The sequence below is a fragment of the Triticum dicoccoides genome, chromosome 7B (assembly GCF_002162155.2).
Source record: "Triticum dicoccoides isolate Atlit2015 ecotype Zavitan chromosome 7B, WEW_v2.0, whole genome shotgun sequence".
Classification (NCBI taxonomy): domain Eukaryota; kingdom Viridiplantae; phylum Streptophyta; class Magnoliopsida; order Poales; family Poaceae; genus Triticum; species Triticum dicoccoides.
The window spans coordinates 10,179,491-10,193,363 of record NC_041393.1 but is presented as its reverse complement, the minus strand read 5'-3'; the positions used below and the strand labels follow the sequence as shown (position 1 = coordinate 10,193,363).

At 44.3% G+C, this 13,873-nt stretch overlaps 1 protein-coding gene across 2 annotated transcripts; it reads left to right on the top strand.

The window, feature by feature from the left end:
* The first annotated feature begins 574 nt into the window (after nucleotides 1-574).
* LOC119336851 (protein-tyrosine sulfotransferase-like) lies at nucleotides 575-11,931 on the top strand. 2 transcript variants are annotated; one of them, XM_037608935.1, is made up of 12 exons: nucleotides 575-1,292; nucleotides 1,414-1,588; nucleotides 1,672-1,743; nucleotides 2,188-2,476; nucleotides 3,661-3,801; nucleotides 4,466-4,570; nucleotides 5,076-5,223; nucleotides 5,797-5,849; nucleotides 5,946-6,014; nucleotides 6,105-6,224; nucleotides 6,552-6,785; nucleotides 11,638-11,931. In XM_037608935.1, exons 1-12 carry the CDS (start codon nucleotides 1,238-1,240, stop codon nucleotides 11,776-11,778), a joined length of 1,602 nt encoding a protein of 533 aa, XP_037464832.1. In that variant the 5' UTR covers nucleotides 575-1,237; the 3' UTR covers nucleotides 11,779-11,931. The 2 variants fall into 2 exon arrangements, with proteins under 2 accessions (XP_037464832.1, XP_037464831.1); XM_037608934.1 differs by lacking the exon at nucleotides 11,638-11,931 and adding an exon at nucleotides 7,119-7,374 and having other exon boundaries at nucleotides 580-1,292.
* Nucleotides 11,932-13,873: the final 1,942 nt, after the last annotated feature.

The following is a 13,873-nucleotide window of genomic DNA, read 5'->3' as shown; positions in this document are numbered from 1 at the left end:
TTTAAGTATTGACTAGCAATGCGTGAATGATATCTTTGCACATGAGACAAGACATATACTACTCCCAGCTACTCCAGCTACAACTATTTCGGTACAGAGGGAGTACTTGCTAGTGATTTATTTGGCTCATTTTAATAACATAATATCTGCTCAATGTTTATGTATAATTTTGGTTTAAAGCATATCATGAATACGTAAATGATCGATCCGGCCCGCCGTCGTTTGATTACCATACCATTTTCGAATTTGCATAATCCGGTGTTCGAATCCGCATAATCCGGTATTCGTAACCACATCCGAAAATAAATATGAAATATGATTATTACAGTATAATATAATGATCATCCGTCCAAATCCGGCCGGTTTCACCCCTAATGTTATCTTAAATAAATGTAAATAAAAAGGTGTAATTTACCCTCTTTTTTCGTTTTTCATGTGTTCTGAACATTCTATCCGGGGCAGGTTCTCAGTGGGAGTTAATTCATTCATCAATGCCCTCATGATCCATCCAGGATTAATGGCGCGCAGAACACGAGATTAATACAACGACGACGTGTCGCGCCACCGCAGACGAACACTCCTACCGCACCCGCCTCGCCGGAGAGCCGTGAGCGATCGGAAACCGGGCCGAGGGACGGCCGGCACCATCGCGTGGCGGCGCAAGTGGCGAGGAAATCCGCCCACCTTTCCGCCGCGCTTTCCAACGCCACCACCACCCCCACCCGCACGGGCGGGCCACCACCGCACCACCACCACTAGGAGTTGTGTATCCACGCCCGCCCCGGCCTCGGCCTCCCCGCCGGCGCACCACGCTGCCACCCATCCCCTCCCCTCCGCCCGAGCACAGAAAGAGAGAGAGAGCGACCGGCACCAGACTGCGGGGAGCGCGCGAGGGAGAATAAACAAGGGGCGCCACCGCACGGGCCGAGGCGAGGCGAGGCGAGGGATAGGGGGAAAAGTTGGGGCGAGGAAAGCGGCGGATGCCGGGGCGCCGGTGCCGAGGCCGCCTCCCCGCCGGCACGGCGCGCTGAATTCCCCGCCGCCACCCGCCCCCCCTCTCGATCCTTCCGTCTCCGCCCCCACCCCACCCACCTTCCCGTTTTAAGCGTGCGTGCGCCCTCGCCCCCCTCCCCCGGTTCCTTCGCTGCTTCGCTCCCGCTTCCTAGTCCTCGTCCTCTCCTCAATCGCCGCGCCGCGCCTCGGATCTGCGCGCCGGAGGAGCCCGCCGGCCGAATCCATGGCGCGGCCGCTCGGCCTGGGTCTCGCCCTCGCGCTCCTCCTCGCCATGTCAGGTATCCCCTCCCTGCATCCCTCGTGTTGGTAGGATCGTTCTCCGTTGAATTACTCTGGCGAAATCACGGCGCTCTGCTCTGATTTTCACGATGGTGATGGCGGTCGTCTTTGGTGTTGCAGCGACCGTGCTTCCTCTCGCCAGCTCCGCTGACGACTACGCGCGCTGCGAGGGGGCCGTCAAGGGCTGGGCGGACTCAGTCGGGGAGGGCGACAATGGCGGCGACAAACTGAACCTCAAGGATTTGCTCTTCTTCCTTCACATTCCCAGAACCGGTGGGCGTACCTACTTCCACTGGTAGGTTCGCTGGAGCTGGACCTCTTAACTGTCTGGTTCATCCCCATCTACGATTGTGTTATACTGATACTGTTGCTTGGCAGTTTCTTGAAGAAGCTGTATACGAATGCTCAGGAATGCCCCCGCTCCTATGATAAGCTGCGGTTCGACCCAAGGTGAGGAGATTTTGTTCTCTGCTTTGCCGAGTTGGGTCTGTCATCTGGGTTTTATCTTGAAACTTCATGTTGACTAGCCAAACAGGAACAACAGCTCTGTTGTCTGTAAACAGTGCTTAGAAAGTGCTATGTTAATTTTTCAGATTTTCGTCATGATGCCTGCAGTGCCTATGGTTCAGGATATTTTCATATATATTGGAATGCCATTCTGGCGCTTACCTGGCTAAATGTTCTGTTACTTCATTCCGGCATGTTCTTAAGCACTATAATTTGAAGTTGGTAATTGAAAAGTTGCATGGATTGTGACTCTTGTACGCGTTATGCCAACAAATTGTGAGCCTGTGAGATAGTTTGTTGGTATAGATGCAGTGTTCAGTTATAACGCACAAGTACAGTTGCAAACTTTTTCTAGTTACTAATGGTATTTTTTTGCCTTCATGTCAGCCATCCTGATTGCACGCTGGTTGTTAGCCATGATGACTATAGCTTAACTTCAAAGCTGCCAAGGGAGAGGACTTCCGTGGTGACAATACTAAGGAATCCAGTTGATCGTGTGTTTAGCACGTATGAGTTCTCCGTGGAAGTTGCAGCCAGATTTCTTGTGCATCCAAACTTAACATCTGCCAAGACAATGACCAGCCGTGTGTTAACAAAATCACGTGCTGTAAGTACACTGGACATATGGCCTTGGAAATACTTGGTTCCATGGATGAGAGAAGATCTTTTCGCCAGGGTATGCTTACTTCCATCTTTTCAAGAAAGAATGATTAGCAATATATATTGGATCTGATTATCAAGCCCTTTTTCTGTATATATTGGTAGTGTCTCCATATTTGAAACTTTGTTAGGATCAGCTCTTAGAGTTGTTACAGGGAGGGTTTCAAGTGTGGTCCCTTATCCTTATGTTACACGGCACCTGGGTCGATCGGGGTATTAGCTAAAAAGCACGGACACGGGGACGGAAAGACGGGGATACGGGATACGGCATTTTTAAAAACAGCCATTCGGGGATACGGCGAGTATATGTAAAATAAAATAAAAATATGCCATGTAATATACATTTAAGACCGAAAATTAATGAGAAAGAGGTCAGAATAGAGAATAGTGCCCCATTTGGTGTCTCTTTTATCAAGTGCTTGATTGATCCTCTTCCCCCCATGTAATGTTGTCATTGCAAGCTGCATCCATCTTGCAAAACGCATCTAACACAAACAGTAAAGAAGATTAGAAGGCAAGACATAATTGGAAGACAATACATGCATGAGCAGCAGCAGGCCAGCAGCACAAGCATGAGCAGCAGCAGCACAAGCAAATCTGAAGAATAAAAGAGGAAGAGGTTGAGGAAAGAGGAGATGGGAGAGGCTGATGGGTTACCTGCGAGGCTGGGGGTAGCGCCAGCGGTTGCTGGTCGAATCCAGGCGGCGGCGACGAGGAGTCCAGGCGGCGGCGGCTTCGATCCAGGAGGCTGGCGGCGCGTTACAGTGCGACCTGGGAGGCTGGGAGGGAGGGACGAGAGCGTGCGGCCTGCAAAATAGATTAGGTATACTGGGTTGGGCCGATGCTGTTTTGGGCCAGGCCGTGTCCCAAACGTATCCCGTAGGTGTCCCGGCGTATCCCTGCATTTTTTTCTTTCTTTAAAATCGAAATTCGGGGGATAATGCAAAGTTCGCGTATCCCGGCGTATCCCCGTATCCTGCCGTATTAGAACGGCAGTTCGGCACTTCCAGCCGTGTCCGTGCTTTGTAGGGTATTAGTGTTATGCCTTGAGCTTAACTATTAGTTATACTTCAGTTGATGTGAATGGTTAGGAATGTGTCTTCAGATATATTTTGGAATTAGTTAACACATAGAGCTAATGTATGGTTTATCAATTGCATATGTTCTTGCAATAAGATAAGAGATTTTTTCATCTGTCAGAGAGATGCTAGAGGGAATGACAGCGTGCCAAGTAGCAAGAAGATTAATGCATACGATGTGGAAGACATGGTTATGCCATTGCACCAGTACATCAATGACCCTGTTGCCCATGAAATCATTCACAATGGAGCTACCTTTCAGGTATGCAAACTTCTGTGACAGCATTGCTGTCTATGCCTTTACTTGTTTACTCTCTGTTGTATTTCGTTGTGTACTGGAAACTTTGATAATTGTATATACCTCCACTATTTTCAGTCAATGTGTGACCATTGAGTTGTTGACTAAGGTGTACTCTACACGAAATTTATTATTAAATGTATAAATGCCACAATCTTTGATAAATGTGTGACCATTGGCTAAGATGCACTATTCCTTTAAATGCTTGTCGTCATTTGAAAGTAAAACAGAGAAACATGATGGACTTGCCCAATTAAACTTATGTATGTACTTGCAAACATTATTTAATCCACTTTATTCATTTCTGCCAGCTGACTGGTAGACCAAATAAGCATTTGATAAGGCTTAATTCCAAAGTGAAATGGCGAAATGTGCTGCATGTGCAACCACTCGTTTACTAAATACCTGTGCTTTTTCAAAATGAAGTGGAAAATAAACTTAGATTTTATTTCTTTGCTCCTTTTTCGTGAATAACGTCAACATTCGGTCATTAAGTAAGCATTTTTTTTCATTTCAATGTCCCAGTGCCATATGCAGTGTACCATTGTCCCAGGGTCCTTGTATGATGTTCAGCTTAAAAAATGTGGCTGCTAATATTTCTTTTTGCTTTCCCATGTTACCTCGGCAGATCACTGGGCTAACAAATAATTCTTACTTCAATGGCGCACATGAGGTTCGACATTGTGTTAGAAAGCACCCTGATCTTGGTCGTTTTGTGCTTCAAGTTGCTAAGGTATATACTCCCTCCATTTTTATTTAGTTCGCATATTAGCTTTGGTCAAAGTCAAACTTTACAAACTTTGACCAAGCTTATAAACAAAAATATTAAGATATACAATAACAAATCAATAACATTAGATTTATTATTGAATGTACTTTCACATCGTGTAGATTTATTATGATAAATGTCTATATTGTTTTCTATAAACTTGGTCAAACTTTACGAAGTTTGACTTCAGTCAACTCTAATATGCAGAGTAAATAAAAACGGAGGGAGTACCAAAAGTCAAACAGTTCAATTCATGAAAACTGTCTCCATGTGCACTCCATTGGCCAACGTGCAAGATCCATAATTCCATTCTTTGGCATACAAAATTCAGTGATCTGTGCATCGCGACTATAAGCTCTATGCCACTAACATTTAGTTAACCATATTACATTTCATTTCCTAAGCCAAGTTAGATTTATACTTCTTAAATTCTTCCTGCTGTAATGAGTATCATTATTTTCAATCACAGAACAGGCTGGACCGTATGCTGTACGTAGGACTTACAGAGGATCATGAGGAATCTGCAAGGTTGTTCGCTCATATGGTAGGAGCACAAGTGCTTTCACAATCTGGAGCGTTGAAGTTAGATGTTCAGGAAGATCAACCCAGTGGCACCGGTACGAAAACATGAAAGCTCGCAGCCTTTCTCCTTTATCACACAGCTGCAGAAGTCGTGCTCATGTTATATAGTAGCTTCATAAACTGAAGAGTAGTAACCCCTCATTTCTGTTTCTGTTAAATCTGAAAGATAAGAGAACAATATGTTGGATCAGACTTCCATGAATTAAATAGCAATACATAACTACATTTTTATTTTCACAATTCATAAAGCAAGGAGAATTAGATGTTGGTACATAACAAGACATGCGAGTTGCAAGAATAAGTCCTAAAAAGACAACATGTCATTCAACAATGCTCGTCCAAGTGGGAAGAAGGCTCTCGTGCAGCAGCGTGTGTAAGCCGTATTTGTTTGAAGGAGTTCCTTCCTAAAACCTAAACTTTATTACCAGGAAGCTTTGCTGCATATTTAAACAATTTGGACACGAAAACAGTATTTTGTTAAACCAGTAATTTTGTGAAATGACATAAAGTGACAATAGTGTTGTCTCTGTTCTTATTGTGTGGTGCTCCAGTTTTTGGATGTACTTGTGCAAAAGCAAAGAATCTAATATTTTATCTTTTTTTCTCAGACTCTCACTCGTCCATGCTGGATCCAGAGGATGAAGAAACAAATGAACATATGGTAATAGGGTGGCTAAGATTTACAATTGAGTTGTTGCATTGCGTAAGATGGTTAGGATATTTACAGTTGTACTTACTTTTTTTGTTTTCCTGATAGAATAGCACCCATGGCTGGAAAAATAATGAAGCTCTGAACACTACTGAGGATGATCATGGAAAAGGAAATGTAATACATCTACCCGAACTGTGCATTTATATTCACAGTTTCTTTATTGTTATCTTGCCATCTCTAACGTGATGTTATTGTTGATGGCAGATGACTGTTGGTAAACTGATGGAAACTTACGAGGGTTGCATTGCAAAACTGCGAATGTCCCAATCTAGCCGTCGCAGAATATCCCTAAAGAAGGTTGAGGCGGCAAATTTTACAAAGGCGGTGAGTATAGAAGTGGATGAAATGCCTGTGATTTGAAATTTTTATCCATTTTTCTTCTATGTTATTGGCATTGAAAAATTATCATGACATACCTGAATCTTTTTTCCTTTGTGTCAGAACCCGGAAATAAGTATACATGAGAACCAGGAATATTAAAGGACACAATTTTATAACGTGCTTATCAAATGATGTCCTCTATGGTTTCCAAATTAAGTTGTTGAATCAGTTTAATTCTATGTCAGCGAACACATTGTTTTGTTTCTCAACTATTCCTGTATTCTCTGTAAAGTTTGGTGAAAGTCTAAGATTACACTTTTTTGTTTCCAGGCAAGGCGTCATGTACCTGAGGCAATTCTGAATCAAATTATCTCACTGAACAGCCTAGACATGGAACTCTATGAGTATGCTAAGAAGATTTTTGAACAAGAACATCTTATGCTTAAAGGCCAGCATCCGATGGTGGTGCAGCAGAAACAATTGGCAGATCAAATGGTTCGGTCAAGCTCATATGAAGGCCAGCATCCCATGGTGGTGCAACACAAACAATTGACAGATCAAAAGGTTTGGTCAAGCTCATCTAATTATTCCTCCCTAAACGTATGTTCTCCCTTCAACCTTCCGTACCCAAATTCAGGGACTCAGGACATCCTGTTTGGTAAAAGCATTCAGGACTCAGGACATTCAATGTGTATATAATCTACGTGTATACATAGTATGAGCAGTTAAACTAAGTACAAGCATGATAGATCAAATCTTAATCTTGCCATGCCTTGGTGAATCCATTATGATCTTAGCCTTTCTGATTTGATTTTACAGCCTGTTTCATGCACAATTTCTAGTTTTTTACTCAGGTGGTCTCATTTCTTATGTGCTTGTGGCCATTTTTTTCTTCAGGACTGGATAGATGCGGTCTGCGAATCCTGGAGTTGCTTTACCTGGTGGAAGGTGGCCTCATTTGGTCTCGGGATTACGGTCACCATGGTTTTTGTTGTGTTTGTTGTAGCAGGTAGAAGAACATTAAAACTTAAGGTTTGATAGATGAGGAAGATACAGCCCCTAGATTTCCATGTACAGCCGATGTTGTCCAGGGATTTGCGTTGCTACTCTTTGGGGCAAAGATGTTAACATGTGCTTCAATGGTGTCTGTCTACTGCGAGTGAAATCTTCCGACTCGTAGTGGCATGCTCTTTTACCCTACACAACAAATTTGTTAAAGGTGCATGGACGAAACAGTTAGTTACAACTAACTGGCAGAAGCCGGTCCTTCCCGGTGAAAACAGGTTAAACAGAAGTGTGAAGCATAATCAGGAAGTGAGGATGGATCGAACAGTAGTGCACTGCACTGCAGCCCTCTTCACATGACACACCAGAATGATCACGGGTGGATGCATATGGTCGGAGCAGAGCTTGCTTGATTTCTATCCCAGCCTCTGCAGCAGCTTAACCACAATATGTCCCCAATTTGACAAATTTGACCTATAGACGAAATCAAATCATAGAATGAACTATCCGTGAAACTATTTCACGCGGCTGACCTTTTTGTGTGATGCCCGCCACGAAGGCGCCACACTACACTGTGCAACGCCTCAGAGATAGGCGCTACACGGCCAGTGTCGCACACGTGTGATCAAAAAATTACTAAGTGGTGTGCAGCGCCTGAGAGCTAGGCGCCACACTATACAGTGTAGCGCCTAGCTCCTAGGCGTCACACTATACAGTGTAGCGCCTAGCTCCCGGGCGTTGCACTAGTGCAGCGCCTAAGAGCTAGGCGCCACGGGTCAACCGCGTGAAATAGTTTCACGGACAGTTCATTCTGTGATTTAATTTCGTCTATAGGTCAAATTTGTCAAATTGCCCGTCCCTTGGCCAGCCGACTTGCTGTCAATGGCTGGCGCATGAGAACTCCGAGTTTGGGAAACCGTTGCTGCTGTACAGTACACCCTGCGGGTGGTCCGATCCTTCTTCCCGCTCGACAGGACAGGATGGTCGGTGGTGATGGTTCCTGCTCGGCGCTCGGCTTTGACTGCGTAAGTCACCGAGATCGCTTGGGCTGAGGGTGTATGGTCATGGCACCTGTTCAACACTTGGTTAGTGACACGCTGAGTCATGGGACGTGGTGCGGTGCTCAAGAGGTGGTACCTCACACAGCTCCATGACACGAATACGGGAGCGAACTTATAATTCGGGTGTAAAGTCAAGTCTCTCAGGGAGAAGCTGAGATACATAAGCGTGAAAATTTGTTTTATATTGCCATGATGATCTGAAAACGGACTTGAGCCAACAAAACAATGATAGTGCGCTAGTGCTACGGTACTCCCACGTTTCTTGGTCACACACACATGAACTCAACTCACATTGCAAGACGGAAGAGAATTAATGTCAGCAAGACCAGCCGAAGATGCACACAAGTAGTTCCCCACGTCTCTCGGTCCTATGAGTCGCCATTTGGCTCCCATCCAAAGGACGGGTCTGAGCCATGTCAATGAACTTGCTTTGCCTCTCCTACTTTTCTTCCACTTCTCAAGAACTATATAGGTTTCGTGGCAGTATCATGTTTGCTTTGTGATACTCTGTCCGCATTTTATAACACAAGTTCACTGGATGCAGATGCACACCATGGTCTTATTTATTTTTATTTATGATGCTACAACCTTTTCACTAAATGAAGGCTATTGATTGTTTATTGTGGCCATGGTCAGGGAGATGTGGTTCCCATCTACGGCCTCTTTTACCTCCGAGTTTTGATACCAGCCCTTGTGAAGATTTAGTGCAAGGGACTATGGTTATTACGATCATATAAATCTTATGATGTAAGTGCATCTGATAACTCAGATTTCAAACGAAATACTGTTCATTAGGGAGCTTAAATATCCAGAAAAAAACAATGATGATTTATTAGACACAAGTGTACAATATCTAAAGTATAAAAATACATCTATGCCATCTAAACTTAGATTTGGTGTTCAGTTTGGCCATTTTATTCACGAAACCTCAAAATACGACCATTATGATCGTCGAAATGTCTCAGTCTACAATCACCAGTACCAATTCGAGTGTATTATGCCGATGTATGATACAGAGACAAGATTCTGCAAAGTTTACCGTGCGAGCGAGGCATCACACGTGGCTCGGGGATTGTGCGGGATGCAACTTCACAGTTAGACCCCTGTGCCTTGGGTGACATTTTGCATTACATGATTTTGAGTGATAGTGTGTGTGGGTATGGAGGGGGTACCGGTGATCTGTATGATGGGTTTGCCACTAATGTACTCCTCCACCAATTCAACGGTGAGAGCACTGCAGCCATCTTCACATGACACACTAGAATGATCACGAGTGGATACATATGGTTGGAGCAGAGCTTGCTTGCAGCCACTTCGTTTCTACCCCAGCCTCTGCAGCAGCTTAACCGTCCACATTATGCCCCTTCGCCAGTGGATTTTTTTTTGTTTGGAAAAAAAAAACCGCTGGGAACGTCACTGCTCTACATCCTGCAGGTGGTTTAACTGGCTCGGTGATGGTTCCTGCTTGTTTATTTTTTTGGAAAAACTTCGAATCTATTCATCAAACATCATGGTTGTACAAAGAACGCAAGAAGCAATAAAAATTCCATTCATGTTCATAGACCACCTAGCGAGGACTACAAGTACTGGAGCGAGCGAGTCGAAAGCGCACCGCTATATATTATTGTCCCTCCTGCAACAAAGCTAGGCCGATGAAAAGAAGCGTAAATCGGAAGAATCCAACTTGCTTGGCTTTGACTGCGTAAGTCACTGAGTTCGCTTGGCTGAGGGTGCATGGCAATGGCACTTGTTCAACACTTGGTCAGTGACAGGCTGAGTGACGAGGACGCCGTTGCTGGTGCTCAAGAAGTGGTACTTCGGCCAGCTACCCCGTCTCCATCCTCGGGCATAATTATATTGCCATACCGATCTCAAAATAGGCATCTAGCTAACAATGATCGTGTGCTAGTGCCACGATACTACCAAAAGTTAAAGAACGAACAACAAACATAGAAGAAGAGCTGCCGCTCGCTACTTAGCCTAGCTCAGAACAAGGACAACGGAAGAGAAGGTCAGCAAGACAAGGCAATGTTACACACAACTAGTTCCCCACGACTCTCAGTCCCATGAACAGGTTGCCATTTGACTTCTGTCCAAAGGACAGGTCTGAACATTGTCAATCAACTTTCTTTGTCTCCTACTACTCCTCTTCCACTTTGTATCATGTTTGCTCTATGATGCTCCATCTGCATTTTATAACACAAGTTCACTGGATGCAGCTGCACACCCCACGGTCTTATTTGTTTTTATGGTGCTACAATGTTTCACTAAATGAATCACAAATAAAATAATGTTTCGACTAAATGAAGGCTATTGATTATTTATCGTGGCCCATGGTCAGGGAGCATGTGGTTCCCATCTACGGCCTCCTTTCTTTCCGAGTTTTGATACTAGTCCTTGTGAAGACTTGGTGCAAGGGGCTATGGTTATGATGATCTTATAAATCTTAGGCTGTTGGTGCATCTCAAGACCGAGATGACTTTCTTGAGAGATGACCAAGAATTCACTCAATTTCTTGTTGATTTTTTTCAAAGGCTCTGATTTTTCTCTCCCAATCCACAATTTCTATTTCTTGTTGTTGTTTCCTTTTGAGCTCTTTGATTTTCTGCTTCTGTGCACAAAGTACTACATTTAGACTTTCTGCAAATGTGTCATTTCCCAGTTTTGTATCTGTCACTTGTGATGTAATCTTCTCTTCTAGCTCTCGGATGCATTGTTCAGAGGATGAATTATGTGATGAGACACCGAAGCTTGAAAGTAACATGCCGGAGGAGCTATGTTCCTCAATAATCTACACATTGGGTAGTTGCGGTTGAACTTCTTGTGTACGTTCCCTCTTTGTGGTCCGCATCATGATTGAAAGCGTTGTTCGTGCACTATTAGAAAATTACAATGTGATGGCTCGCACAATACTTTTGAAGTCGAAACATTATAAATACTTATGAATGATTTTTCTGCGCTCACTCTCATACTGATCAAAAGGTTTGGTCAAGCTCATCTAATTATTCTTCCTTAAACGATATGTTGGGCCTTCAACCTTTCGTACCCAAATTCAGGGACTCGGGACATCCTGTTTGGTAAAAGCATTACCAAACAATGTGTATATAATCTACCAAACAAAAGGAAGTATGCTCACATAAGTCACCATCATCGACGTGTATACATAATATGAACAGTTATACTAAGCATAAGAATGATAGATCATCAAATCTCAATCTTGCCAGTGAATCCATTACGATCTTGGCCTTTCCGATTTGATTTTAGAACCTGTTTCATGTACAATATCTAGTTTTGTAACACTACTAGGTGGTCTCATTCATTATGTGCTTGTGGCCATTTTCTTTCTTCAGGACTGGATTGATGCGGTCTGTGAGTCCTGGAGTTGCTCTACCTGGTGGAAAGTGGCTTCATTTGGTCTCGGGATTGCGGTGACCACGGTTTTTGTTGTGTTTGTTGTAACAGGTAGAAGAACATTAAAACTTAAGGTTTGATAGATGAGGATACAGCCCCTAGATTTTTCATGTACAGCTGATGTTGCCCAGGGATTTGCATTGCTACTCATTGGGGGCAAAGATGTTAACATGTGCTTTGACGGTGTCCGGGTACCGCGAGTGAAATCTTCCCACTCGTGGCGGCATGGTCTTTTTCCCTACACAAATTTGTTAAAGATGCATGGATGAAACAGTTGCAACTAACTGGCAGAAGCCGGTCCTTCCCGGTGAAAACAGGTTAAACAGAAGTGTGAAGCATAATCAGAAAGTGAAGATGGATTGAACAGTAGTGCACTGTACTGCAGCCCTCTTCACATGACACACTAGAATTAGAATGATCACGGGTGGATGCATATGGCCAGAGCATAGCTTGCTTGCAACCACTTCATTTCTACCCTAGCCTCTGCAGCAGCATAACCACAATATGTTCCTTCGCCAGCTGACTTGCTGTCAATGGCGCATGAGAACTCCGAGTTTGGGAAACCGTTCGGAACGTCGCTGATGTACACCCAGCGGGTGGTCTAATCCTTCTTCTTGCTCGACAGGATGGTCAGCGGTGCCGGTTGCTGCTTGGCACTCGGCTTTGACTGCGTAAGTCACTGAGATCGCCTGGGCTAAGGGTGTATGGTCATGGCACCTGTTCAACACTTGGTTAGTAACAGGCTGAGTGACGGGGCGCTGTGCTCAAGAGGTGGCACCTCAGACAGCTACCTCGTCTCCATCCTCGAGCAAGGCCGAGGACATGAATACGGGACCGAATTTATAATTCTGGTATAAATAAAGCCTATCAGGGAGAAGTTGAGATACATAACCGTGAAGAAATTATTTTGTATTACCGTAATGATCTTAAAGTAGACTTTAGCCAACGATGATTGTGTGATAGTGCCATGGTACTCCCATGTTCTTGGCCGCACATGAACTCACATTGGAAGAACGCAGTAGGTAGAGGCAAGCAGAACTGCGGAAGTAGAAGAAAGAAAAAAACAGAGCAAGATCGCTGCAGGAAGCTACTCAGCCTAGCTCGAAGCAACGGAGACGGAAGAGAATGTCAGCAAGAACAGACGAGGATGCACACAAGTAGTTCCCCACGTCTCTCGGTCCCACGAGTCTGCCATTTGGCTCACATCCAAAGGCCAGGTCCAAGCCATGTCAATCAACTTGGTTTGCCTCTCGTACGTTTCTTCCACTTTGCAACAACTATAGGTTTCGTGGTAGTATCATGTTTGCTCTGTGATACCCAGTCCGCATTTTATAACACAAGTACACTGGATGCAGATGCACACCACGGTCTTATTTATTTGTATGATGCTACAATCTTTCACTAAATGAAGGCTATTGATTATTTATCATGTCCATGGTCAGGGAGCATGTGGTAGTGGTACCCATGTACGACCTCTTTTACTTCCTAGTTTTGATGCTAGTCCTTGTGAAGATATAGTGCAAGGGACAATGGTTATTATGATCTTATAAATCTTAGGTTGTTAGCGCATCTGATAACTTAGATTTCAAATGGAATACTGTTCAGTAGGGAGCTTAATTATCCAGAAGAAACAATGGTGATTTTTTAGACACAAGTGTACAATATATAAAGTCTACAGGATTTCAAAATACATCTATGATATCTAAACTTGGCTTTGGTGTTCAGTTTGGCCATTTTATTCACGAAACCTGAAAATACGATCATTATGATTGCCGAAATGACCCAGTCTACAATCACCAGTACCAAATGTTGGGGAACGTTGTAATTTCAAAAAAAATTCCTACGCACATGCACGATCATGGTGATGCATAGCAACGAGAGGGGAGAGTGTGTCCACGTACCCTCGTAGACCGAAAGCGGAAGCGTTAGCACAACGCGGTTGATGTAGTCGTACGTCTTCACGATCCGACCGATCCAAGTACCGAACGTACGGCACCTCCGAGTTCAACACACGTTCAGCTCGATGACGTCCCGCGAACTCCGATCCAGCAGAGCTTCACGAGAGAGTTCCGTCAGCACGACGGCGTGAGGACGGTGATGATGTTGCTACCAACGCAGGGCTTCGCCTAAGCACCGCTACGATATGACCGAGGTGGAATATGGTGGAGGAGGGCA

Coding starts and splice junctions, on each gene's coding strand:
- LOC119336851 (XM_037608935.1), top strand. CDS start 1,238: ATGGCGCGGCCGCTCGGCCTGGGTCTCGCCCTCGCGCTCCTCCTCGCC. Junction 1,744..2,187: donor AAGCTGCGGTTCGACCCAAG/GTGAGGAGATTT, acceptor CCTTCATGTCAG/CCATCCTGATTGCACGCTGG. Junction 5,224..5,796: donor AGATCAACCCAGTGGCACCG/GTACGAAAACAT, acceptor TTTTTTTCTCAG/ACTCTCACTCGTCCATGCTG.